The 25706-nt window shown below is 49.6% G+C and overlaps 1 protein-coding gene and 1 long non-coding RNA gene across 2 annotated transcripts; both read right to left on the minus strand.

Annotated features, from left to right (window-relative positions):
* Positions 1-872: 872 nt before the first annotated feature.
* Positions 873-13871, minus strand: Rfc2 (replication factor C subunit 2). The gene is made up of 11 exons (XM_032887021.1): positions 13728-13871; positions 10822-10891; positions 9997-10038; positions 9487-9593; positions 8149-8250; positions 7911-8011; positions 5855-6012; positions 5197-5262; positions 3962-4042; positions 2294-2407; positions 873-1441 (listed from the first exon to the last, which is right to left on the minus strand). The coding sequence occupies exons 1-11, from the start codon at positions 13823-13825 to the stop codon at positions 1331-1333; spliced, it is 1050 nt and encodes a 349-aa protein (XP_032742912.1). The 5' UTR covers positions 13826-13871; the 3' UTR covers positions 873-1330.
* Positions 13872-19029: 5158 nt separating this feature from the next.
* Positions 19030-20969, minus strand: LOC116885632. The gene is made up of 2 exons (XR_004386028.1): positions 20883-20969; positions 19030-20431 (listed from the first exon to the last, which is right to left on the minus strand). It is a non-coding gene; the product is annotated as an uncharacterized LOC116885632 (long non-coding RNA).
* Positions 20970-25706: the final 4737 nt, after the last annotated feature.

The following is a 25706-nucleotide window of genomic DNA, read 5'->3' on the forward strand; positions in this document are numbered from 1 at the left end:
CAGGCTCACAGCTGACTGTAGCTCCCATTCCAGGGACCCAGTGCCCTCTTCTGGTCGTCTTAAACACTGCATGTGTGCAGAGAGCAGGCATTCATGCTGGCAAAAGACCCACACATAAAATAAAAATAGATCAATCTTTTAAAACAAAAATCATGGGCTGGAGAGATGGCTCAGTGGTTAAGAACACCCGACTGCTCTTCCAGAGATCCTGAGTTCAATTCCCAGCAACCACATGGTGGCTCACAACCATCTGTAAAGAGATCCGATGCCCTCTTCTGGTGTGTCTGAAGACAGCTACAGTGTACTTATATATAATAAATGAATAAATCTTTTTTTAAAAAAATCACTCATGGGGTTGGGGATTTAGCTCAGTGGTAGAGCGCTTGCCTAGGAAGCGCAAGGCCCTGGGTTCGGTCCCCAGCTCCGGGAAAAAAAAAATCACTCATACACATTAATAAATTGTAAAAAAAAATTATGGTGTGTGCTAGTGCTACTGTGCCTGGCTTAATTTAATTTTTAAAAATTTTTATAATTTTACTTATCTGTGCATGTGTACAGGACCCGGAAGACATCTTTTTTGTTTTGAGACAGGACAGGTCTCTCTATCTGTAGTACTGAATGGCCTTGAGCTTAGAGATCGCCTGCCCCACCTCCTGAGTGCTGGGATTAAGGGTGTGCTACAGTACACTGGCTCCCCAGAGAAGGTCTTTGTGGAGTCACTTCTCCTCCTCCTCCTGTGGGTTCTGGGGTGGAACTCAAGTGTGGCCAGCACTTTTATCTACTGCAGTCTCGCTGGCCCCGGGCACACTTTTTACTATTGGGGTACAACAGGCAAGATGCTGGTTTTCCCCAAGGCCTCAAGCAATTAAGCGTTCAAAGACAAACATCCAAAGGCTTTATCAGCTACAACAAGACTGAGGAGGTCAGAGCTTTCCCACCATGCCCATGTCCAGGGCCTGAGGCCATATTCACACACTGAAGAGCAGACGTGTATCGGTAGCCATGAGGAAATCTTCCAGAGCTCAGGCTCTCACTGTCGCCCAGCTGGCAGGGTGTTCATCTGACAAGCACAAGCTGTGGGCTCCGCCATCGTCCTGCATGAAGCAAGCAGGACACACACCTGTGATCCCAGTACTCGGCAGGCAGAGCTGGGAGAGAGGTCAGGAGTTCAATGTCAGCCTGGGCTACAAGAGACCCTATTCTCACAGAAGAAAAACACAGAGCAGGTTCTAGCAAAGGCTAAGGCACGACTCCCACAAGTGGAAAGCTGGAACATCAGTGTCTCGGCGACAAGGATTCTCCTAATTCCATCAGTGAAGGGCGTCTCAAGTCAGCTGGCCACCGGAGCCATGGTCTTCTGACACAGCCTGGCCAGGAGCCCAGCCATCTGCAGCAGGGAGTTCACTCCTTCCGCCACTTTCATGTGAGTGTATCCAATCTCCTGGAAGACAAGCCAAGAGCACCGAGGTAAGCGGCACAGGCCGCCCCTTCCCAGCTAACTAGTGGTTGGTTCAAAACAGATAAAAGGACCTCAAATGCAGCATGATAACAGGCTGGATCTACTTCCTTCACTCAAGTTGTAAGGGTGTTCCAAGCTTGAGGGCCAAACCTGGAGCTTCCAGCACTAAGCTACAGGCCCAGCCTGCTAAGGTCTCAGAGCCCAGGCTGGTTTCAAACTCCCTATGTAGCTGAGGGGTACTGATTCTCCGGCCTCCACCTCCACAGTGCTGAGCTGGGCAAAGGATGCCCAGTCATGGTTACTGTGGAATACAGTCTCACCATGCAGCACTAAAGGTGCACACCATGCCTAGCAGCACCCGTCTTATGCAGCGCTGCAGATTGATCGACCTCAGGGCTCTCTGCACATTCGAGGTGGGCACTCTCCCAACTAGGCTAGCTGCAGTCCAATTCTTAAACAGTTCAGTGTAACTTGCCCAAGTCCGTGGTCTAGCGCCTGGGAACGCACCGAGTGGAACAAGATCTTGGCTGGGAGGTGTGGGGGCCCATGTACGGCCAAGCACTGTGACCTTAGCCACAGAAACCCCAACGCCCTTCCTGGAGAACAAGTGATGGTGACAGTCACACAGAATACTGCTCAGTGATAAGGGCCAGGGTACACGTCCCAGCAGATCTGGAAGGCGCTATGCAGTGAGGAAGCCAGCCCAAGGCAGTATGGTGGCACCTGCCCTTAAGCCCAGCTTAGGGCATACTATGAGACCCCAACTATAAAAACACCACCACCACAAAGCAAAAAGCCACCCGATTCAAAAGGTATTCCTGAGCTCTGACTAACCTTGATGAACTCCAGTTTCAAGTATTCGGCCATTGGGAAGGTTTTACACACGCGGAAAATATTGCCGATGACATCTTCTGGCGAGTAGCCCAGGTGCCAGAGGTGAGCAAGAATCTAGACAGAAGACCCAGCAGGCTCTGAACACCGTGAGCTTCCCAGACAGGGAGACAGAATCGGACCTGTGGTGGTCTGAGCCTGTCACCCCATGGCTAACAGTTAGGCTCAGATGACCCATGAGGCTTTGAGGATTACCTGAACCTTACAGAGAGCTGTTAGTGGGCCCCATGGATGCCTTGGGTCACCCAGCCCTCTGATCGCTTTCCCGCTGACTACAGGCAAGATGGTCTGATGTCTCACCTAGATCAGGTCTCTATCCAGAGCCTTCCAGGTGGGATCCACCCCTCACCAGCTAGCTCTCCCAGCTCGGTCAGAAAGAAGCCCGTGCATGGTGGGACCAGACCACCAAAGCAGGGCAGTATTTCATTAGTCCCTCACCTTCTGCTCACTTTCCCTAGCCTGGGGTTGTGTCTAGACATTGTCTTGGGACCTTGGAATGGATTCTAGTAGTGCTAGGGTTAGACAGGGATAGAGGGATAGCATCAGGGATTAGGGTCAGCTGTGTTCCTCCTTCAGTAATCAGTCTCTGGCTTAACCTCAGTCTCCCTGCCTGACCCTGGTCAGTTTCCCTATCTGACTGGGAGCGGGACACTTGGGTCCCTGACACCTATAGATTTGAAGTCATCCATACTCACTGGCATCTGCTCAGAGAACCAGGCCCTTCAGCCACACTAAACCCTTCCTGATCCCTCCTCTTCCAGATAACAGATGGAGGACTGCTAGGATCCTGGTTGGCCCTCAACATGATTCTCAGGAAGACAGAGCAGGATGTGCCATGTTCCCCCACCCAGGACAATGTGGCATCACTGGAGGTGTTGACTGCTCTTTCTGTGTCGCAGGCTGAGGATCCTCTTGTGGAGGGTGTGACTCCAGTGGGTCATGATGCTCCCTACAGGTCTACTGCCTGCAGTGTGGCCTGGGGCAAGGAATCAGCCTCTATGAATCAGTTTCACGGTTGAGGGTGAACTATCACTTGGTGCCCTGCTATGGCGCTGTTCTGGGAGGCTGTGCATTTAGGAGGTGGAGCTAGGCAGCAGGCACAAGCTTCCTGATCCATCAAGATGTGAGGCAGCGAGCTCATGGGGGCTGGAGAGATGGCTCAGTGGTTAAGATCATTGGCTGCTCTTTTGGGACTCTGGGTTAATTCCTAGCACCCATGGGACAGCTCACAATTGTAACTCCGGTCTTGGGGACCAGATGACCTCTTCTGGACTACAAGGGTACCGGACACACATGTGGTGAGCAGACTATATGAAGGCAAAATAGTCATGCCTATTAAAAAAAGTAAAGCCACACCCTCCACCACCCTGGGCTCTTCATGCTTTCCTGCCAGGCCGGGCAGCCCTTTTCCCAACTGAGTCCAGTTAAGCCGGCCTGTGGAGCTGCTTCTGCCTGGTTCTGGCTGGCGGATGAGCAAAGCAAAGCTCCTCGAAGCTCAGAGTGGTTTGTTAAGGGGAGTGACACAGAGTCCCGGAGCCAGCATGGGCCCCTCCACCCGGCTGAAGAGACACAAGTTACCGTGGAGATGGGGGGAAGGAGGAGGAGACTCACCTTGTAGGCCTCATCGATGTTGGCGTCCACACAGTGCTGGATCATCTCCTTCACCAGCAGCGGGTGGGGCTCGTCACAGACCTGAAGGAGACACAACATCGAGGCCCCAGACTAGTTTTCACCTGGAATGGGATTTGGGAACACCCTTCTCACTACCAAAGACATCCCCAAAAAGACAGCTCCCAACACAGTTAAACTCCTGATATCCAAAGTGAACGAACCACAAAGCATCCCAGAAAACTCTCTGCTTGGGTGGCATTAAAGGCATGGTGTTGGGCATGGTGGCACATGCCTATAACCCCAAAACTTAGAACTCAAATTCAAGGCCAGTCTGGGCCACATATAGGGACCCAACTCTAAATAAGTGAATGAGCTGGGGACGGTGGCACACGCTTGTGATTCCAGCATGAGGGAGACAGAGGCAGTAGGATCAGAAGTTCGAGGCCAGCCTGAGGACAGAGTTTGGGCTAAAGACTCTGGTTCAAGGGCTGGAGAGATGGCTCAGCGCTTAAGAGCACCCGACTACTCTTCCAGAGGTCCTGAGTTCAATTCCTAGCAACCACATGGTGGCTCACAACCATCTGTAAAGAGATCCGATGCACTCTTCTGGTGTGTCTGAAGACAGCTACAGTGTACTTATATATAATAAATGAATAAATCTTTAAAAAAAAAAAAAAGACTCTGGTTCAAAAAGAAAAGAGAGAAAAGAAAAAATGTTGGAGAGATGGCTCAGGGAAGACAAGTGACTTTAGACAAGCCATCAGAGCCCAGTCCACAACAGGTAAGGGGAGGTAAGGGATCAGGTAACACACTGGCTAGCCTGGATCATCTTCACTGCCTACAGTGGAGCCTTCCCACTGGTCTCCTGGGTATAAGAGACAAAGCTGGGGTGGAAACAAACAAGGCAAGGACCCAACTCTGCCAGGAGCCCATGTCACCCAGCCATGAGTGCCCGGCACCTTCCTTTGGGCACAAGACAGTGCCTCAGTCGTCTTGAATGCTCTTATTACATGGGATGCCTAGTTTACGCGGTGCTGGGTGTGGAAGCAGGCGAGCACTCTATTAAGTCAGATACACACGTCCAGGCCTCTCCTCCCCTTCCCTCTCTTTCTGAGACAGGTCTTACTCTGTAGATGCTGGAACCACAGGTATGGATTACCATGCCTAGCCCTACATCCACCCAAGGGTGTGCAGGTCCATTCTGCTGCAGGCTAGCCCTCTCCCAGCCCTGGTACCTTGAATACATTCTCACTGTTGATATAGCCAAATCCTGAGAAGGTGGACTGCAAGTTGTTCAGTGCCTGCAAGGAGACAAGGGACATACCAAGGGCGACTATGATGTCTTTCCCTGTCCTGCCTCTCAGAGACCTGACACCCGCCCCTCGGCACCTCACCCCCTGCAGGGCGCTGGGCCCTCAATGTTCATTTTACCCAGACTTGGCACAACACTTGTTCTCAAACGTCAACTTTTAAGAGCAATGTGCTAACTTGTCTCATGTCAGCTTGCGACACAAGCTAGAGTCACCTGAAAGGAGGGACCTTCAGTATGGAAAATGCCTCCATAAGATGCAGCTACAGGGCAATTTCCTAATTAGTGACTGACGGGTGGAGGGCAGCCCATTGTGGGTGGGGCCATCCTGGTGGAGGTCCTGGGTGCCATAAGAAAGCAGGCTGAGCAAGCCAGTAAGCAGCACCCTCCGTGGCCTCTGCATCAGCTCCTGCCTGCAGGTTCCTGCCCTGTGTGAGTTCCTGCCCCGACTTCTTGGTGATGAACAGCAATGTGGAAGTGTAAGCTGAATTAACCCTTTCCTCCCCAGCTTGCTTTCTGGTCATGGAGTTTCATCGCAGCGATAGAGATCCTAACTGAGACAGAGAGCGGCGGTCAACACCAACCTGGCGCATGTCTCCCTGGGCTGTGAAAATGATGGCTTCCAGGCCGTCATCTGTGTATGGCACTTTTTCCTTCTCGATGACATTCATGAGCCTGCTGAGGACCTGCGCATCGGTGAGCTTGGTGTAGCGGAGCACCGCACAGCGGGACTGGATGGGCTCTGGACAGAGACGGCAGAGTGAGGGCTCCCTGGCAAGGCTGGCTGCCCGTCAGAACGCAGCTCAGCCAGGCGTCAGACTCTCAGATAAGAAGCAAAGAGGCCGGGTTTCCATTCTTCCGAGTCCTGCTCCCTGCTCTGCAGGGTCCTCTTCTGGGTGTGTGCACAGATATGTGTGTTCCCATTCCCCAATAAATGCCGGCCTTTAACTGCTTCAAAGAAGCAGGTCAGGTCCTGCTTCTGGAGGGAACGTAGGCTTCAGCACACGCACACACACACAAGAAATTAGGACCTGCGGAATCACTGGGACCACAGTGTGGAATAGGTGGGCTCTTCAGGGAAGATCACAGTCTGGTCAGGCCAGGAGAGAATGGAACTCCAACAAATTCTTTAAAGTTCCACAAGGGAACAAGGCAAGAGGGTGCCATTTTGTAATCCCAACACTTGGGATTACATAGGGAGGTAGAGACAGAAGCATGAGTTCAAGGTCAGCCTCAGGTACAAGGTCAGTTCAAGGCCAACCTGTGCTGCTTGAGACTCTGACTCAAACACCACCAACATCACCAAAGTAAAAGGATGGGGTGGGGGTGGGGAGCTAGCAAGACTGACAGACAACCTGAGTGCAAGTTTGAGACCCACATAGATGATAACTGACTTCCATTGGCCTCTGACATCTACAGGTAAGCACATGCCCTTATACACACTCCTGAGCATGTGCACACACATGTGAATGTAATCTTTGAATAAAAGGAGGGGCAAGTGGGACAGGATGGATGAGTCCTGCTAACAGTAAGCATTCCACCCCTCTAGGCAGCCATGACCAGCGGGAAAGGCGTGTGGTAAACACGTGTGTGGGAAGAGCGGGAAGTCGGACAGAAAAGCCCCCAGTGCTGGGCGTCAGCAGCACAGGAATGAGAGGGGTAACACACAACACGGTGGCCCAGGGTGCGTGTAGTATATGGCAAGAGGATATGACACCCGCCTGACAGACAGGGCGACAGACCAGAGGTACCACAGGAAGACACTTCAGTGAGGCAGAGGTCTGGCCATGCCAGCAGCAACAAAGCCCAACGCAGAGTCAATGCCAAGGACCCCAGCACACAAAACACCTAGAGAATGTTCAAGACAGGCTGTGTGGCACGGGCCTGTCCTCCAACTACACAGGATGCTGAGGCAGGAGGACTGCAGGTTCAAGGCATCCCTGGGCTGTAGGGTGAATGCAATACCAGCCTGGGCAATTTAGGAAGACCGGGTCTCAAAATAAAAGTGCATAGGGCACAGGCAGTAGGGTACATGTCTAAAACCCCTGGGTTGCACTGCAGTACCATAAAAAATAAAAATAGGGGGGTTGGGGATTTAGCTCAGTGGTAGAGTGCTTGCCTAGCAAGCGCAAGGCCCTGGGTTCGGTCCCCAGCTCCGAAAAAAATAAATAAATAAAAAAAAATAAATAAATAAATAAAAATAGGGCCAGCAAGGTAGCCTGGCCCCTGCCAAACCCGACAGCCCACGTTAAGTTCCTGGTAGGAGATTAACAGCATCCTTAAAGTTGTCCTGACCTCCACACACAATGTAGCAGGCACACTCACATACACACACACACGTGCAAAACACACACAGATACACACACACTCACACACACACGTGCAATACACACACACAGATACACACACACACACACACACACACACACACACACACACACACACACAAAACCGCACACAGTGAAGACCCACCCCACCCCCACTCCCACCCCTGTATCAAGTGGCTCACAACTGCCTGGAACCCTAATTTCAGGACACATACATCCAGACAGACAGACACAATCAAAACCAGAACCAAATGAAAAAGCAAACATAGAGAGGGAGCCTTGCTGGGCGCCATTGCCCAGGATGCCCGCTCACCTATGATTTTGTCTGAAGCGTTACAAGCCAGAGCGAAGCGGGTCGTCTTGGAGTAGATTTCCATGGTTCTCCTGAGGGCCTGCTGGGCACCGTCCGTCATGCTGAGGCGAGCATAAGGGAGAGGTTGGTGCCAGGTCTGGGGGCATGATGGCCCCATCATCCCTGCTGTTCTGGGATGGAGGACTGAAACTCTGAGGCCAGACTGATTGACTTGGGGAACCCCATCTCTAGCCCATACCTGTCTGCCTCATCCAGAATGATGATCTTGTGTCGGCCCTTGGGAAGGGTGACTTTCTGCTGGGCGAACATTTTGATTTTATTCCTCACCACATCGATGCCCCTGAAACAGGAGAGTGCATGTGTCACAAACTTTTTATTATCATGATGGAGGGGCCCTTGTGTGTGTGTGTGTGTGGGGGGGTTGGTTGGGTGGTTGGGAGGGGTCAGAGACAACTTTCAAGACCCAGATCTCACCTTCCACTCTTGAGTTCTATGGACTGAACCATATATGCTCTCAGGTTTGCACAGTGAGAGTGTTTACCCACTGAGCCAATCTTGGTGGCCCAATTTACTTGTTAATGTCTTTGTGGACACTCGGCAGGCAGGGGGAGCCTGTAGAGGCCAGAAGAAGGCGCCTGGAGCTGGAGCTCCAAGCAGTTGTGAGCTGATGCAAGGTGATGGGGCGGGAAGGGAATTCTGCATCTCTACAAGAGCACCATGTTCATAAATCCTCCTGATGGCCCTGAGTGACTGACTCCAGGACCTTATTTTAACTTGGGAACATGAACTAACAGTCAAATACACAGACCAGGAGGTGGGCTATGGCTGCCGGGGCTGCAGAAGGGAAATGGGGAGCGCTTGAGGGCAGTTTCAGTTTTACAAGGTCAGAAAGCCGTTGCACAGTAACACAAACTTATTAACATGACTGGAGTGAACGCTTAAAAGTGGTTTCAAGGGGGTTGGGAATTTAGCTCAGTGGTAGAGTGCTTGCCTAGCAAGCGCAAGGCCCTGGGTTCGGTCCCCAGCTCCGAAAAAAAAAAAAGAAAAGAAAAAAAAAAAAAAGTGGTTTCAGGGCCGGTGAGATGGCACTGTGGGTAAAGGCGCCTGCCAGCACACCAAGTCAGACTGACAACCGGAGTTCAATCCCCAGAACCTGCATAAAGGTAGAAGAAAACTGATTCCACGAGATTGTGCTCTGACCTTCACACACGTGCCACAGCACGAATGCACACACGCACGAACGCACACACACAGGCGCACACGCACCACATCAGTGTCGGGGAGATGGCTCAGTGAGTAGAGGCACGTGCTGCTGACCTCCACAACCTGAGTGTAACCCTCAGGACTCACAGTGGAAGGAGAGAACCGACTCCCATCAGTTGTTCTCTGGGCTCTACATGCACGTGCCCCTCCCCCAATAAGCAAGCAGCAGTACAAACACATTTTAAGGAGAGAGTACTTTTTGAACATTTTCATCAAAACAAGGAAGCCTGCAGGTACTCCTCAGATAGCCAGACACGCACGACAGTGATCCCTGTTAAATGTGGGGCGGGCGAAGCAAGTGCTCCCACTGTACCTGTCATTGGACGCATTGAGTTCCAGAACTGCATCCTTCAGGGCCGGGCCCAGCAGCGCTCTCGCCAAGCAGAGGATGCTGGTTGTCTTGCCAGTTCCCGGAGGGCCCTGTGGGTAAGAGCTCCCCTAAGTACTTTAGGCAAGAAGGACCCAAGGACTGGTGAGACAGCTCGGCAGTTAAGAACACCCACTCACTGGCTGCTTGTGCAGAGGACCTGGGTTCCATTCCCAGGGCCCAAAACTGACTGGCACTTCAGTTCCAGGGCCTCCACCACCATCTCAGGGTACCGGGCATGCACAGGGCGCACAAAAGGATGCAGGCAAAATACCCACACACATAAAAATTAACTAAAAATGGAGTCCCACGTAGGTCCCGCTGCCCCCGAAACTCCCCACTCTTGGTGCTTGCTCCCCTGATTCCCTAACAACCCAGCCAGGGACCAGTGGCCTCTCCTGACAGGGAATGGACATGGGCTACAAGATGCCCTCAGGGAAGGTTCTGAGTACTCACAGCGATGATGATATTGGGTACATTGCCTTCTCTTGCAAAGACCTGTGTAAAAGAGGTTCATTAAGTTAGGCGTAGTGGTGCCTGCCTCTAGTCTCAGCACCAGGGAGGTTGAGGCATGAGGATCAGGGACTCAAGGCCAGTTCAGGCTACAAACCAAAATTCTATCTCAAAAACAAATAAATAGCTGGGGTGTAGTGGCACACACCCTTAATCCCAGCACTTGGGAAGCAGAGGCAGGCAGAGCTCTCTGAGTTAGAAGCCAGCCTGGTCTACACAGAAAGTTCTGGGCCAGCCAGGACTACCTAGTGACATCTTGTCTCAAAAAACAAAAACAACAACAAAACCAACCAAAAAGCAAAACTCCCCAAAACAAATAAACAAACAAAGAGAGATGGCTTAGCAAATAAAGGCATTTGCGAAGGCTAACAAGTTGAGTTCTACTGAGGTAAGAAGACCCGCCCTAAATGTGGGTGGCACCCAATGAAAAGGAGCTGAGCACCTGTTTCCTGAAGGTGGATGCTGTGTGACCAATGTCTCACACTCCTGTTGCCATGTCTTCCCCACCATGACGGACTGTTTCCCTCAGACTGTGAGCCAAGGTGAAATCAACCCTTCTTTGCTTAAGTTCTATTCATCAGGTCTATGTCATCCCTGAGAGGAAGAGTTAAAGTAACCTCTCCTTCACCATCTCAGCAACCTTCCTCCAATCCCCACTAGCTTACTGGATCCATGATGCGATGTCGGGTGTGCGTGCATGCGTGCGTGTGTATGTGTGTGTGTGCGTGTGTGTGTGTGTGTGTGTGTGTGTTTTCCCGGCACCCTTACCTCCAGCCTGCTCACAGTGTCTTCATTTCCCACTATTTCATTGAGCTTCACTGGTCTGTATTTTTCAACCCTGTTAAGGAAAAAGCAAATATTGACATGGTTATCCTACAGTACACAGAAGAAAGGGCAGGAAAGGACAACCCAAACTCTGGCAGGGCGGGGCTGTGGGTAATGCCAACACACAGAGGCAGAGTCGGGAGGACTCTGAGTTCCTGGCCAGCCTCTGTCACGTACATAAACTACTTCAAGAAGAAATAAGAAACCAGCAAGAGTGCACATAAAGTCACTCTCGGCAAAGCTAGTCAGCCTTATTTCAATCTCCAGAACCAAGATGGCCCAGGAAGGGAACTGATGTCTTCCACACGCTGTGGGACTTGGACGTATGGCGCGCACACTCACAAAATGAATAGATAATCATGTCCTGGAGAGATGGTTCAGAGGCGGAAAGCACTGGCTGCTGTTTCGGAGGACCTAGGTTCAATTCCTTCCCTGCACCTACACGGAAGCTCACAACTGCCTGTGACTCCAGTTCCACAGACTGAGGTCCTCACACAGACACACATGCAGGCAAACCACCAATGCACAGAAAAATAAATAAATAGGGGTTGGGGATTTGGCTCAGTGGTCGAGCACTTGCCTAGCAAGCGCAAGGCCCTGGGTTCGGTCCCCAGCTCCGAAAAAAAGAAAAAAGAAAAAAGAAAATAAATGTAAGTAGTCACGCCAGGCGGGGTGGCAATCCCAGGTATCTTGGAGGTGGAGACAGGAGGTTCAGAAATCTATAACAAGTACAAGGCCAGTCTAGGCTAAATGAGACACTTTCAATAAGTTTAAAAGACAAAAATAATAGCTAGAGAGATGACTCAGTGGTTAAGAGTGTTTGCTGCTGCAGAACACCCAGGTTGGACTTCTAGCATCCACACAGTGAGTCACAACCTCCTGGAACTCTAACTCCAAGGGATCCAATGCCCTCTTCTGGCCTCTTCATGTCTGCCCGCATACATTGTCCCATACAGACACACGGACAAACCGCTCACACACTTAAAGAGAACCTTAAACAAACAAAAACCAACCAACCAACAGCTAACCCAAAACCACGAAAGGAGCCAGCAAGACGGGTCAGTGGGGGTTGGGGATTTAGCTCGGTGGTAGAGTGTTTGCCTAGCAAGCGCAAAGCCCTGGGTTCGGTCCCCAGCTCCGGAGGGGGTGTGTGTGTCAGTGGATCAAAGTGCTTGCTGATAGGCCTGACCACCTGGGTTTGATCCCTGGGACCCACACGGTAGAACGGTAGAATACTAGAGGTCTTCCCCCCAGTAAAGAAGTGTGAAAAGAAAGGCTTAACTGAGAAAAGATAACAGCAGAACTTTTGTATGACCTGGCTCCTCCTGGCCACTCCACAGAGCAGAGGGAACCAGCGTAAGCTGTGCTTTCTGGCTCGCCAGCCCTGGTGCACACTTGACAACCATCTGCAGGGGCTGGCAGGTGGGCAGCAATGGACCCAGGTGCACCCCTTTATTATACCAAATGAGGAGACTATCTTCAGGGAGTCTGTGGTGACAGGCCAGATGTGCTATTGCTCCAGGTGGCCTACTCCCCTCCCTCTCTAGCAGCAGGCGGTGGTCTGGGACTATGACCGGGAAGCCTGGGTCTTAGGGAAATAACTCTTGGTCACTTCATTAAAATACTGTTCCCTTGAGGCAGGAGAGAGCCCAGTGCTTGAGAGCACAAATTTAAAACATCTATGCCTATTTAGAATCTAGTTATTCATAGACAGGGTCTCGTGTAGCCCAGGCTAGCCTAAAACTCACTATGTTATAAAGGATGACCTTGAATTCCAATTATTCAGCCCCTAGCTCTGCAGTTCCAAGATCATAGTCATGTATCGCTAGGCCCAGACCACGAGGGGCTGGGGATGGAAATGTGGGTCTCCATTTGACAGGAAGCACCCTATCAACTGGATCACATCTCCTGATGGCCTGGAACTCATGATCTGTCTAGCTCAAGCTCCTGACCACTAAGTTCTGCTTTTTAAATAAACAGTCAATGTTGAAAGCCAAAAGGACGTTTTTCTAGCTCTGCGTACGGATGTAGATTAACCATGATCTGACCATCAGAGTTTCCTTTGCTCTTTTTTTTTTTTTTTTATTGTTTTCTTTCCTTTCTCTCTCTCCAGTTTCACACAGTCCTTGCCAGACTGGAACTCCTGATCCTCGAACTCAAGAGATCCACCATCTCCAGCCTCCTTAATGCTTTATGTTTTAAGTATATATCCATACACGTTTATTATTTGTGGAGATCAGAGAACAACTTTGGGAATCAGTTCTCTCCTTCCAAAATGTAGAATCCAGGGACTAAACTCAGTTTTTCAAGTACTCTAATCGCTGGTCTCAAACCACTATGCCGCTAATGATGACCTAACAGGTGCCTGGTGGCTCACACCTGCCATTCCAGCACTTGGGAAGCTGAGGCAGGAGGACTGCAGAAGGTTCAAAGCCAGCTTGGGCTGCACAGTGAAACCCAGGGCTGTGAATGGGCCTCAGTCGGTAGAGTGCTAGCTTAGCACGCACGATGCTCTGCTTTACGGAAATAATGCATGCCTGTCGCCCCAGGATCAACGTTTAAAGTCGTCCTTTGCTATGTAGTGAGTTCGAGTCCAGCCTGGGTTAAAAAAGGCACGGTCTAAAAAAAAAAAAAAAAAAAAGAAAGAAAAACAAACCTAGCAGATTTTCCAAGAAGAAAAAGGAAAATCTGCGTTCCTGGGGACCTGAACCTTCTGGGGTGGTTCTGGGGGACTTCTGCACCTTCGGTGTGCCCCCCTAGACCCAGGCCGAAGCCGGGTTCCTGGAGTTACTGAGCCCGCCCTCACTTGCCATCCCTCTACGCGAGTGTTACTATGGCTGCAGGCTCACCACGGCAGCTCGTAGTGGCCGGCGGTCTTGCTGGGGACAGGCGAGGGATCCTGCGTCCCACTCTCAGCCGAGCCACTGCCGCTCTCCTGTACCTCCATTCCGGTGCCTGCTCTTCCCGCCACCCGAAGCTCCGCCCCATGACGCTTCCACGGAAGTCTGGACCCAGGTTTCCGGGCAACGCTGAGAGCAAGCGGAAGTGCGTGTTTGGGGAAGCGGTCTCTTCCTGCGCTTGCGCAGAGAGCACAGCGTAGCCATCCCCTGGCCGCTAGAGGTCGCAGTGGCCACAGGAGCTCGCGTTTGAGAGGCGGGGAAAGAGAGACATTTTATTGTATCTTATTTAATTGTACTCTATTTCATTTCGTTTTGTTTTCTTTTTACTTCCTTAGGTTTTGTTTCGTTTTGTTTTTTTTTTTTTTTTTTTTTTTTTTTTAGAAACAGTGTTTCTCTATGTAGCCCTTGGTTGCCCTGGAATTTGTAGACCAGGTCTGGAGAGAGGCTCCCTGGTGGAGAGCCCATACCGTTCTTGTCCAGAACCTGAGTTTGGTTTGCAGCACCCACATCAGGCCGCTCACAAACCTTTGTAACTCTAGCTCCAGCGGATCGAACACCCTCTTCTGGACTCTGAGAACATCTGCACTCACGTGCCCATACCAACACAGATACACATGAATACACATAATTAAATTACTTGTTTTTTTTGAGACGGGGTTTCCTGTGTAGCCCTGCCTGTCCTGGAACTCACTCTTGTAGCTGAGGCTGTTCTCAAGCTCAGACATCTGCCTGCCTCTGCCTCTTGAGTGCTAGGATCGAACGTGTGCATCACCACTGCCTGACTAAAATAAGTATTTTTTTTAAAGAGATTAATTTCTAGGTCTTTAATTCCAGCACTTGGGAGCAGAGGCACGTGGATCTTTGTAAGTTCAAGGCCAGCCAGAGCTACCTAGTGAGAGCTTCTCACAAAAATCCAAAAAAAAATGAAATAAAATATCAACAACAAAACTAAAGATACTTTCTCGCCAGGCAGAGTGGTACATACCTGTCATTCTTACATTAACAAGACAGGCAGCAGGAGAGTGAGTTCTAGGGCAGGCTGGGCCTACATAGGGGAGACTCTGTCTCAACAAGACAACAAAAAAGCTGACCTGACAATACCTTGTAGCTTCAGCGCTTGGGAGACGGAGGCAGACCTAAGGTATGAGATTCTGCCTCAAATAATAGGGCCTGTGTCAGAAGCCCTGGGTTCCACCACCAGTATCAACAAGAAAAGAAAAAGATGTTTTCTCCCAAGGTGGCATTTTCAAGGTTTAAGGCTGGTGATTTCCAAGCAGGTTTGCCCCATGGTTAGCAACCTCAGCAAACTGCTTATTTCCATAGTCTGCCTGCCTAGACACATTCCACCAAGTGCCTCTCGTAAGCACAGAGGTTTGCATTTGAACTCTTTAGTTAAACATTAGCTTAGCAGTTTTGAATCTCCTGCCTTGCTTTTTGTTATTGTAGCTGAGACATTGTCTCTCCCTGGCTGACCTGGATGTGTAGACCAGGCTGGATTTGAACTGGCAGAGATCCCCCTGCTCCTGTCCTTGGAATGCTGAGATCAAAGGCTGCGCCACCACTTCCGGCCATGGTTTGCCTTCTTGCTTCCTCTTTAGTAATAAGAAAACAAGGACGGCACTTTCACAGACGGGCAGAGAGGACACATTTTATGTCCCTGGATGTGGGGTGACCTTTAAGACCTCAGCTGTGGGTGGTCTGTCAGTCCCTGTACTGCACAGGCCTATCATTGAGCTGTGGTCTGTCTTTACTTTTGTTTTTGGTCTGTTGACATTTCCTCAGTGAGCATGTCCCTGCTGACACCACTGGGACCACGTCATCCGCAGAACAACAAGGGACCAGTTGCACCCAGCTTGGACAAGATGTGTCTCATGAATCCCTCTGCAAATGATTGATGAGAGACTCTCTCTCTCTCTCTCTCTCTCTCTCTCTCTCTCTCTCTCTCTCTCTGTGTGTGTGTGTGTGTGTGTGTGTGTGTGTGTGTGTGTGTGTGTGTGTGTTTTCTTCCTTGTTTCAAGACAGAGTCTCACTCTGTAGCCCTGATTGTCCTGGAACTCATTATGCAGACCAGGCTGGTCTCGAACTCACAGATATCCACCTGCTTCTGCTTCCCAAATGCTGGGACTAAAAGCATTGCAACACTCTGGTCTTGAACTTCTGAACCCCCTGCCTCTACCTCTGGAATGCTGGGATTGAAGACATGCATCACCACGCCCAGTTTATGCATTGCAGGGGTTGGAACCTAGGACTTCAAGCATCCTAGGCAAGCATCCTCGGACTGGTTTTAGTTTTTGATCTCAAGACTAAGAGGCCAGTGCAGCCTGACCTCAGCTTCAGACTTGTCCTGCCTATAGCAGGCATCACTACTTGGAGTGTTTGTATTTAATTTCTTTTTTTGTAGGACCTACCTAACTACTGACTCCCCAACCCCTTCTCAGCAAAGCTCAGTGGTTTCTGGAGAAGAACCTGTCTGTTTCTCTTCCTTCCTTCCTTCCTTCCTTCCTTCCTTCCTTCCTAAGAGGTTTCTACTTCCTATTTTATGTATATGGATTTTTTTTTTTTTTTTTTGAGCTGGGGACCGAACCCAGGGCCTTGCGCTCGCTAGGCAAGCGCTCTACCACTGAGCTAAATCCCCAATCCCATATATGGATGCTTTGTCTGTATGCATCTAAGTATACTACGAATGTCAGGTGTCTGTGGAGTCCAGAAAAGGGCATTAGCGCCCCAAGATTGGGGTGACGGACAATTGTGGGCTGGCATATAGATGTTACGAACCAGATCTGCTCCCTTGGAAGAGCAGCCAGTGCGCTTAACTATTGAGCGATCCCTCCAGCCTGACCTTGTGAGGTTCTAATGATGCTTTAGAAGTTTGTACTTGGGCTGGAGAGACAGCTCAGTGGTTAAGAGCACTGACTGCTCTTCCAGAGGTCCTGAGTTCAAATCCCAGCAACCACATGGTGGCTCACGGCCATCCATAATGAGATCTGATGCCCTCTTCTGGTGTGTCTGAAGACAACTACAGTGTACTTATATATAATAAATAAACAAACCTTTAAAAAAAAAGTTTTTACTTCTTCACTCAGAGTTTTGCGTCTAGGGAACCCTCTCACAGAAATGTTTGCCTGAGGGTTGGTAAGATGGCTCAGTGGGTCAAGGTGCTTGCCAACAAGCCCGATGGACCCAAGTTCAATTCTCAGGACTCACGATTGGAAAGAGAGAGCTGACTCCTGCAAGCTATCCTCTGGCTAGCACTGTGTGCTATGGCACAAGCATACATGGGATATACACATACAGCACACGAACGCACGTGCGCGCGTGCACATACACACACACACTAAATAAAATGAAAATAAATGCTTACACACATGACATAGATATGTGTACTACAATGTTTGTTTAAATGGTTCAGGGGAACAGGAAATAAGTATCCATCAGTAGTAGAATAGGAAGATTGATGATTGATGTCTTTAGTTACTAAAAACAAAGCCATCTGTCTGCCGGCCCTGACAGGGAAAGATCTTCATGTCTTCCCCCAAAAATCCTGCTGAGGATCAAATCCAGGGCTTTATGGATCCTAGGCTAACCTTGTAATCCAGGAGCCACACCCCCAATACCTAGGCCTACATGTTTGTGTCTGTTCTCTCTAATCCCAGTGATCTCCGTGTGTGGGCTTCATTATCTGAAGAATTCAAAGTACGCCCTTTGGCCAAGTCCTGGCCTGTCCCGGCATGTACACACGCACACACCCACGCACAGGCTCGCTACCTTCTGTGCTACCCTGAGGGTGTGCATTCCAAGAAGGCTACGTCTCAGAGGAAGTAATGTCTTCCTCATACCTAGCTGGTTATGTACAGCGTGTCAATATGTAAGCTTTCGCACTTTTCCAGACCCCAGACTTCAATTTTGGTGCCTTTTGTGTTTTATTTAATTTGTTTGTTTGTTTATTTATTTATTTGCAAGTAGGTCTTACTATGTAGTCCAAGGAGGCTTCAAAATTGTGATTCCCCTGTCTCAGTTTCCTGAGTTAGGCTGAGTGCAATTCCTTGGTTACTGTGACAGAGCAAGCAGGCGGAGGGCTGAGCTCGAAGGGGAAGACACAGTTAACGCAGAGGACTCATAGTCAGGGGCATGGTGGCCCACATCGATGATGTCCCAGCTACTGAAGAGGCTAAGACAGGAGGAGGATGGCAAGTTCAAAGCCAGCCTGGGCAACTTAGCCACATCTGGGGGTGGGTGGGAGAGGAGAGAGGGCGAGAGCGAGCTGGTTCGATAAAGGCACTTTCCCCCAAGCCTGAGGAATGGAGTTTGAGCCCATGAACCCACTCTGTGGAAGGAGAGATGTGACCCCACAACTACGCACACTTACACAGAAATAAATGTAATGCAAATAAATATTTTTTTCTTTTCTTTTTTTCAGAGCTGGGGACCGAACCCAGGGCCTTGCGCTTGCTAGGCAATCGCTCTACCACTGAGCTAAATTCCCAACCTCGCAAATAAATATCGAAAAGATGGAAAAGTCTGTGGATTTCATGGCTCAACCGTTCAGTGTTTGCCTCTTAATGAAGCTCCGAGTTTGATCCTCAAACAACAAAAAACACACTCATAGCTGGGCTTATAGCCAAGCCTTTAACCAAGACTGAGACTTGCAGCCTGTCCCGTTGAGTTGAAGGGGCTATGGAAACGTGGAAGATTTCCGTTCGGGAATTGGTTTTCAATTCTATCTTTTCCCACATGGTGGCTTGCAGGCATCCAGGGGAACTGGCTCTCTCTCTGGCTTCCACAGGCACCAAGCATGCATGTGGTCTCCATGCATACATGCGTGTAAGAGATTCACACCCATAAAGTAACAAACCAAAACAATGAGAGGGCCAGAGAGGCTGCTCAGCAGGTAACAGATGGCCTCACCTCAGCCTCCAGGACAACACATGGGACGAGATGACTGACCCCTGCAAGTCGTTCTCTGACTTCCACACGCTTGCTGTAGTTGCTGTGTGACACGCACGCACACGCATGCGCACATACGTATCCTCACCTACATGTTCACTCATACACACAATCTCTCACACACACATGCACACACTCTTACACACACATGCACACTCATACACACATTCTCACACACACGTTCACTCATACACACAATCTCTCACACGAATGCACACACTCTTACACACACGTGCACACTCATACACACATTCTCACACACATGCATACACTCTTACACACACATGCACACTCACAACATGCATATTCACACATATATACCCGCAGAAAGTTTATTTTAAAGACATCGGTGGGAGGGGTTGTTGAGTAGATAGATAGTGGGGTGACGGTAGTAGATAGTAGGTAGACCGTTGGCCTAACACATGTTGATTTTCATGCCCAGCAATGCATCAAAGCCACCCATAGTGATACATGCCTGTTGTCTTAATATTAGGGGACGTAGGGACAGAAAGATCAGGTCATCCTCAGCTACATAGTGATTTTAAGGCCATCCAAGACTACCTGAGACCATGACTCAAAAATTAAAATTAGATCCTTCTTCAAAACAGAGGTGTCCCAAGCCAGGTACGACAGAAGGCTGAGACAGAAGGATTACCATGACATAAGACCTCAAACAACAGCAAAGGCAAAAGGGAAAACCCAGGGCACAGAGGATTATGGGGAGTTCAGTCTCTAAACTGGAGATGGGGCTGTACCCAGTTGGCGGAGTGCCTGCTTACCATGCACAAAGCCCTGAGTTTCCGTCCTTAACACAGTATAAACTGGGCGTGATTGGTGCTGAGTCTAATCCCAGGACTCTAGAGTCAGGAGGATAGAAAATTCCACGCCCTTTTAAGTTTACAGAGAGTGAGGGATCCAGCCTGGACTACAGGAGACCCTGTCTGAAAAACAGGGTCAGCTTCCTGTGCAGCCTGGGCTATGGGCAGCCCTGGGTGACCCTCCCCTTTCTGGTGCCTTCGGCTAGACGACAGTGGAGAGGGTGGACGGTATGTGGGAACCTGTACACTGGCAGGCTCAGGCCAGGAACTTTGCCCTCTTGGCTCAGTTTCCCGTTTCTCACATAAAGTTCACGTGGCAACTTCTTCTCCAATTGACATCAGGGATGATGTCCCTGTTGAGCAGTTCCTTTTTGGAAGCTGGGACAGAAAGCCCAAAGCTACCTTGTGACCTAGTTATGGTAGTTACAGGGGAATGTGTCTCCGCAGGAGACTGAGGGAGAGGTGATTCAGATATGGTGCAGAGGGGAAGTCTTTCGGGAGGCAGGCAAGCCTCCTCCTCCTCCTCCCAGGCCACCAGTTTTTCCCTCAGGAAATTCCCAGTCAGGCCAAGTTAACCTGGGACAGGCAAACCCCGTGAAGCAGAGCTGCAAACATAGGTCTGGGGCTGGCCATCCCTTAGGTGTCACTCCCTGCTCACAGTGAGACCTTGGGGACTTTGTGCTGGAATTTCCGCAGGCTGCCATGGTGAACACAAGAATTCAGGTTAAGCCATTCCAGCTGGCCCAGTTGCGTGTGAGGTAGCCATAAACAGAGGCATGGTGGCCAGAGTCTATAATCTGAGTACTTGGGACATGGAGGTAGAAGGATCAGGAGTTCAACATCATCTTTCCCCTCACAGTGAGTTCTGGGAAACTCTGGGCTTCATAAAACCTAGGGGGAAAAAAGGAAGAAAAAAAAAGTAAGAAAGGGGCGGGGTACGGTTCAGCGCCCCTGCCCTCACCCTAACGCCTCCATTGTCCCCACTCTTATTCGCCTAGGTAGGTACTCCAAGGGCAGCTACTGAGGGTGGGGATGAGACCGCAATAAGAACTGAATCAGCTCAGGGAAGAAGAGCGGAGTTCCTAGGGGTTAGGGAGGCAGAATGCAAGAGAGATTAAAAGAGTATTCCGAATCTCACTTCAAGGACACTGGAATCCCAAACCTGAGCTCCAAACACCCCAAGAATGAAGACCCGGACATTTATCTGTTCAGGTCTCCACTTGCAACCTATAGCCGAGGTGGAGGTGGGCGGGTCCCCAAGTAAGCATTGTCCCACGCATGGCAGCTTCGGACATCCCCTGCTCAAATATCACCTCTCCCTCAACCGCCTGCAAATATTTACATCCTGTTTATGCCAAGGCCTCCCAGGGCCTCAATTTTCATGAATAAAATATGAGTTTCTAGGCCAAGCTTAGAAGGGAAGAAACGCGGTCCAGCCAGCTGGTAGGGAACAGAGGTGGTTTAATATTTTGGTTGCTGTCGCCTCCCGTATGGGATTTCTGAGGGACTTTTCATCCGCAGTCAGAGAGCCCAGAGGCGGGAGATTTTTATAGTAGTTTCTGTATTTCTTGGCCATTTCCTGGAATTAGAAAACCAAGCTTTGTTCATAGGTCTGCTTCCAGAGGAGCACAACAATCTCTTGTTTCCTTTTCGTTGGTCAGTTTGTTTTTCTATTCCTTTAAAAACTTTTTATTTTTAGAATTAATTAATTGATTAATTAATTAATTCATTTATTTTTTTTTTTACTGAATGCCATGTAGTCCAAGCTGGCTCGGAACTCAGATCTGTTAAAGACCTTGAGCTTAAGTTCTTCTTGCCTCCATCTCTCCGGTGCTGAAATTTGAGGCACTCACCTGTACTCCCACTTATGGGGTGCTGGCGATCCACAAGCCCTCTACCCACTGACCTTACTTCCGGACCTTACCTTTGTTTTTTTTTTTCTTCGGAGCTGGGGACCGAACCCAGGGCCTTGCGCTTCCTAGGTAAGCGCTCTACCACTGAGCTAAATCCCCAGCCCCTTACCTTTGTTTTTTTATATTTGCTTATTTTATGTGTGGAAGTGTTTTGTCTAGGTACTGCATAAATACAGCCCTTTTGGAACCCAGAAGACAGCGGTGAATCCCCTGGAACTGGAGTTACAGACAGTTGTGAGCCACCATGTAGGTGCTGGGAACCAAGCTCGGGAGAAGTAATCAGTGCTCTTAGCTGCTGACTCATCTCTCCAAGCCCTTGTTTTTGTTTTTGATACAGGTTCCCTGTGCAGCCTCCAGACCCACTTATCTCTGCCTTCCAAATCCAGGAACTAAAGGTGTGGACCACTGTGCAGGGCAGTTCTGGTTTATCTTAGGGACAGGGTCTCCACGTAGCTCAGGCTTTCCTCCAACTTGGGGCAATACCCCTGCCTCGGCTTTGCAAGTGCTTAGATTATGAGCCACCACACTCCATCCATCCGTCCATCCGTCTGTCTGTCTGTTCATCTGTCTATCCATCTATCCATCCATCCACTTACTTATTTCGGTTTCATGAGACAGGATTTCTCTGGGTAATGCTGGCCATCCTGGAACTCACTCTGTAGACCAGGCTGGAACTCAGAGATCCGCCTGCCTCTGCCTCCCGAGTGCTGGGATTAAATCCGTGTGCTACCACTGCCTGGCTGACTTTCATTAATCTTTCTGTCGTCGTATAATCAAGTCAGAATACTTATAACTAGAGGGGTAGGGAGGATGTTTAGAATGGCTCTTTCTCAAAGTAGCCCAGGCTGACTTCGTAAGTAGTTGAGGATGACCTTGAACCTTGAACCTTCTGAACTTCCTGCCTGCAGGTCCCACGTGCTGGAACTTCCTTTTCCTTTCTTTTTGTAGACAAGATCTCAGTAAAGCTCAGGCTGGCTTTTTTTTTTTTTTTTTTTTTTTTTGGTTCTTTTTTTTTTCGAGCTGGGGACCAACCCAGGGCCTTGCGCTTCCTAGGCAAGCGCCTACCACTGAGCTAAATCCCCAACCCCTCAGGCTGGCTTTGAACTCATGATTCTTCCATTTCTGTCTGCTGAGAACCTGGATTATGTGTATGCTATGCTACCATGCCCTATTTTTTTTAAAAAGATTTATTTTTTTATTTTTTAAAGATTTATTTATTTATTTATTATATATAAGATAAGTACACTGAGCTGTCTTCAGACACACCAGAAGAGGGCATCTTGTCCCATTACAGATGGTTGTGAGCCACCATGTGGTTGCTGGGATTTGAACTCAGGACCTCTGGAAGAGCAGTCAGTGCTCCTAACCACTGAGCCATCTCTCAGCCCCCTTATTTTTATTTTTATACATGTGCGTGCGTGGATACCATGTGAGTGCAGGTGCCCAAGAACAGCAGGAAGCATTGAATCACCTTGAGGTGGAATTACAGGTTGTCGCAAGCTGGGTGCCAGGAACGCAACTCAGGTCCTCTGCAAGAGCAGCCAATACTCTGAACTGCTGAGCCATCTCTCCAGCCTTGCTTCTCATTTCAACCTTGGTCCAAATTAAAAAGTATTCCAAATCTCCCTTGTGTTCAAACTGGCCTCACAGAGTTGGTAACCTGAAAACATTTTGTTCCTGTTGCTGACTCATGGCAAAGGAAGTTAAGATTCAGAAACACTACTGGGGAGCTAGAGCAATGGCTCAGGGGTTAAAGGGTACTTACTGGCTGCTCTTCTAGAGGACCCGGGTCCAGTTCCCAGCACCCACATGGCATCTCACAACTGGTATGTAACTGGATGTTCCAGAGGATCTGACACCCTCAACAGACAAACATGCAGGCAAAACACCAACGCACATAAAATGAAAATAAGGAAGAAAAAAAAAAAGAGGAAAGAAAGAAACACTATTGGGCATGGTGGCTCATGTCTGTAATTGCACTGGAGAGGCTGAGGCAGGAGAACCGCTTCCAGTTCCAGGCTAATCTGGGTTACAGAGAGAGAGTTCCAGGCCAGCCTTGGCTACAAACTCTTAACTCTGACTCAAAATTAAAAAAAAAAAAAAAAAAAAAAAAAAAAATGGTGGAAAATAAAACAGGAAGTTCCCAGTTTAAAAAGGACCATCTGGGAATGTGCTAGAATCAGGCCTGCTGCTGCGGTCTATGCCCCGCCCCCATCCCCCTAGTGTGTCCGTGCCTGTGGGTTCCGGATTCAGGGAAGGAGAGAGGACCAGGGACTTTTGGAAGCCCTGCTCTTCACCTGCCTTCCCTGCCGCATCCCGGGGGGCCATGAGCTAGGTTTTGTAAGGGGAGGAGACAAGGTTGAGCAGTAGGGGTCAGCATGGACCCCGCCTTGGAGGATGGAGAGGATGTAGCTGTCAGGGCTGGGGGTGATGAATAAATTGTGTGGGTGTTGTTCCAAAGCGGGGCTCTGAGCATGCCGTTTCCAGCTGTGTGGGCTCCTGGAATTCATAGACATTCTCTCCCAGGGATCCGTGCCTGGCTGGAGCCTCACTTCCCCCTCTCCTATAAACGTGTCCCTGACAGTCCTGCCTCTGGGACAGCAATGGTCACTGCATCCCAGAGACTTCCTGTCACCGTCTCCTACACAGACACCATCTTGATTGCTGGCTTGAGGAATTTAGAATCACCTCACAGAGAACTCTGGGCGGTCTGTGAAGGGGCGGGGGTGGGGGCATGGGGGGGGGGGAACGACTCACCCTGGATGTGAGCCCCATCACAGGCCGGGTGACTGACTGCAAGGGTAATGAATGGGACCAGGCCTCATGCAGATGGTTCAGGAGTTAAGAGCACTGGTTGGTCTTCCAGAAGACCCGAGTTCAAGTCCCACCATCCACATGGCACTTTACAACTGTCTGTAGCTCCAGTTCCAGGGGACCTGACACCCTCACACAGATATACAGGCAGAAGAACACCTAGGGCACATAAAACATTAAATCTGAAGGAAAAAAAGACCCCCAAGGAATAGTACCAAACCCCATAAATTCTTTTTTCCCTCTCTTTTACCCACATACCAAGGATGGTTTTTAAATTAAGCACTGCAGGGATTAAGGAGGATGAAATAGGCACACTATGGTACCACACAGTAGGTCAGATGACTGAATGACTAACTGAATGACTAACGGGGGAGGAGAGCACATACCCTGTGGATCCGAGGCTCGAATTACATGAAAAGACAGAAGTTCAAGGCGAAGTGGAAGTAAATTCCATCGGAAAGTGGTACTCACTCTGAGTGAATGCGGGGCCTAGAGCTTATAGTTCACTCACTTCAAAGAGACCTGGGCTTTTCTAGCATCTGAGTATCCCCTCTCAGTGGACCCCCTGTCTTTTCTTCATGTGTCTCAAGCTGTCTATGCCCTCTGTCTGGGACAGGGATCGGATTCCCCACTGGTAGGGCAGCCATTTGTCCACTGATAGGGACCCTCTCGTTCCACCTCCACACAAGTGCTACAAAAAAAGCCCCCCTGCCCCCTTCTCAGGGCATGGATATGCAAATGACTGGTGGGTAGTTGGGGGTCTGTCACCAATCAGGATGGGCCCCTAGCCTTTTCCCTGGGGGGCCAAAGCTTCAGAGACACTAGACAGCAATCCATTTGACAACTCACATAGCTACCAAATGACTAAGGGCAGGGTTGTGTATACAGTGTGGATACCCTGCACGTCAATCAAGCTGCTCAGAAGGCTACTATTAGTTATACTCAACAGGAGGGTAAGGTATACACCATGGATACACTCAACCAAGAGGTGATTCACATCCCAGGCAAGATGGATGCATGTCGGGGAGTGTGAAAGATTCCATTATCCTACTTAAATGTACACTTATGAACTGGTGTGTGTGTGTGTGTGTGTGTGTGTGTGTGTGTGTGTGTGTGTGTGTATGGTGTTTAAGAGAGAGAGAGACAAAGAGAGGACAAAGAGAGATAGACAGAGACAGAGAACCTCACTATATAGCTCACGTTAGCCTCAAACTTTCACTTTTCCTATCGCTGCCTACTAAGGTCTGAGATTACATGCCTGAAATTTCCAGAAGTTTCCATTTCAATATTCAGGACTACAGTGGTTGGCTGTGGGTAACTGAAACTTCAACAGGTAGAACTCAGGCTGTGGGGGTGTGTGAAAGGGTTAGAAGTATGGGAAGCAACAAAGGGGGGAGGGCACTTCAGTGTACTTCAGTGTACCAGGCTGTAAGTATATG

This window comes from Rattus rattus, chromosome 16 (genome assembly GCF_011064425.1).
Source record: "Rattus rattus isolate New Zealand chromosome 16, Rrattus_CSIRO_v1, whole genome shotgun sequence".
Classification (NCBI taxonomy): domain Eukaryota; kingdom Metazoa; phylum Chordata; class Mammalia; order Rodentia; family Muridae; genus Rattus; species Rattus rattus.

Excerpts from the sequence above, each read along its gene's own strand:
- Rfc2 (XM_032887021.1), bottom strand. The coding sequence starts at position 13,825 with ATGGAGGTACAGGAGAGCGGCAGTGGCTCGGCTGAGAGTGGGACGCAG. Across the intron at positions 9,594-9,996 it reads TACCCAATATCATCATCGCT|GGCCCTCCGGGAACTGGCAA; the intron begins GTGAGTACTCAG and ends TCTTACCCACAG. Across the intron at positions 8,251-9,486 it reads CTCAATGCGTCCAATGACAG|GGGCATCGATGTGGTGAGGA; the intron begins GTACAGTGGGAG and ends CTCCTGTTTCAG.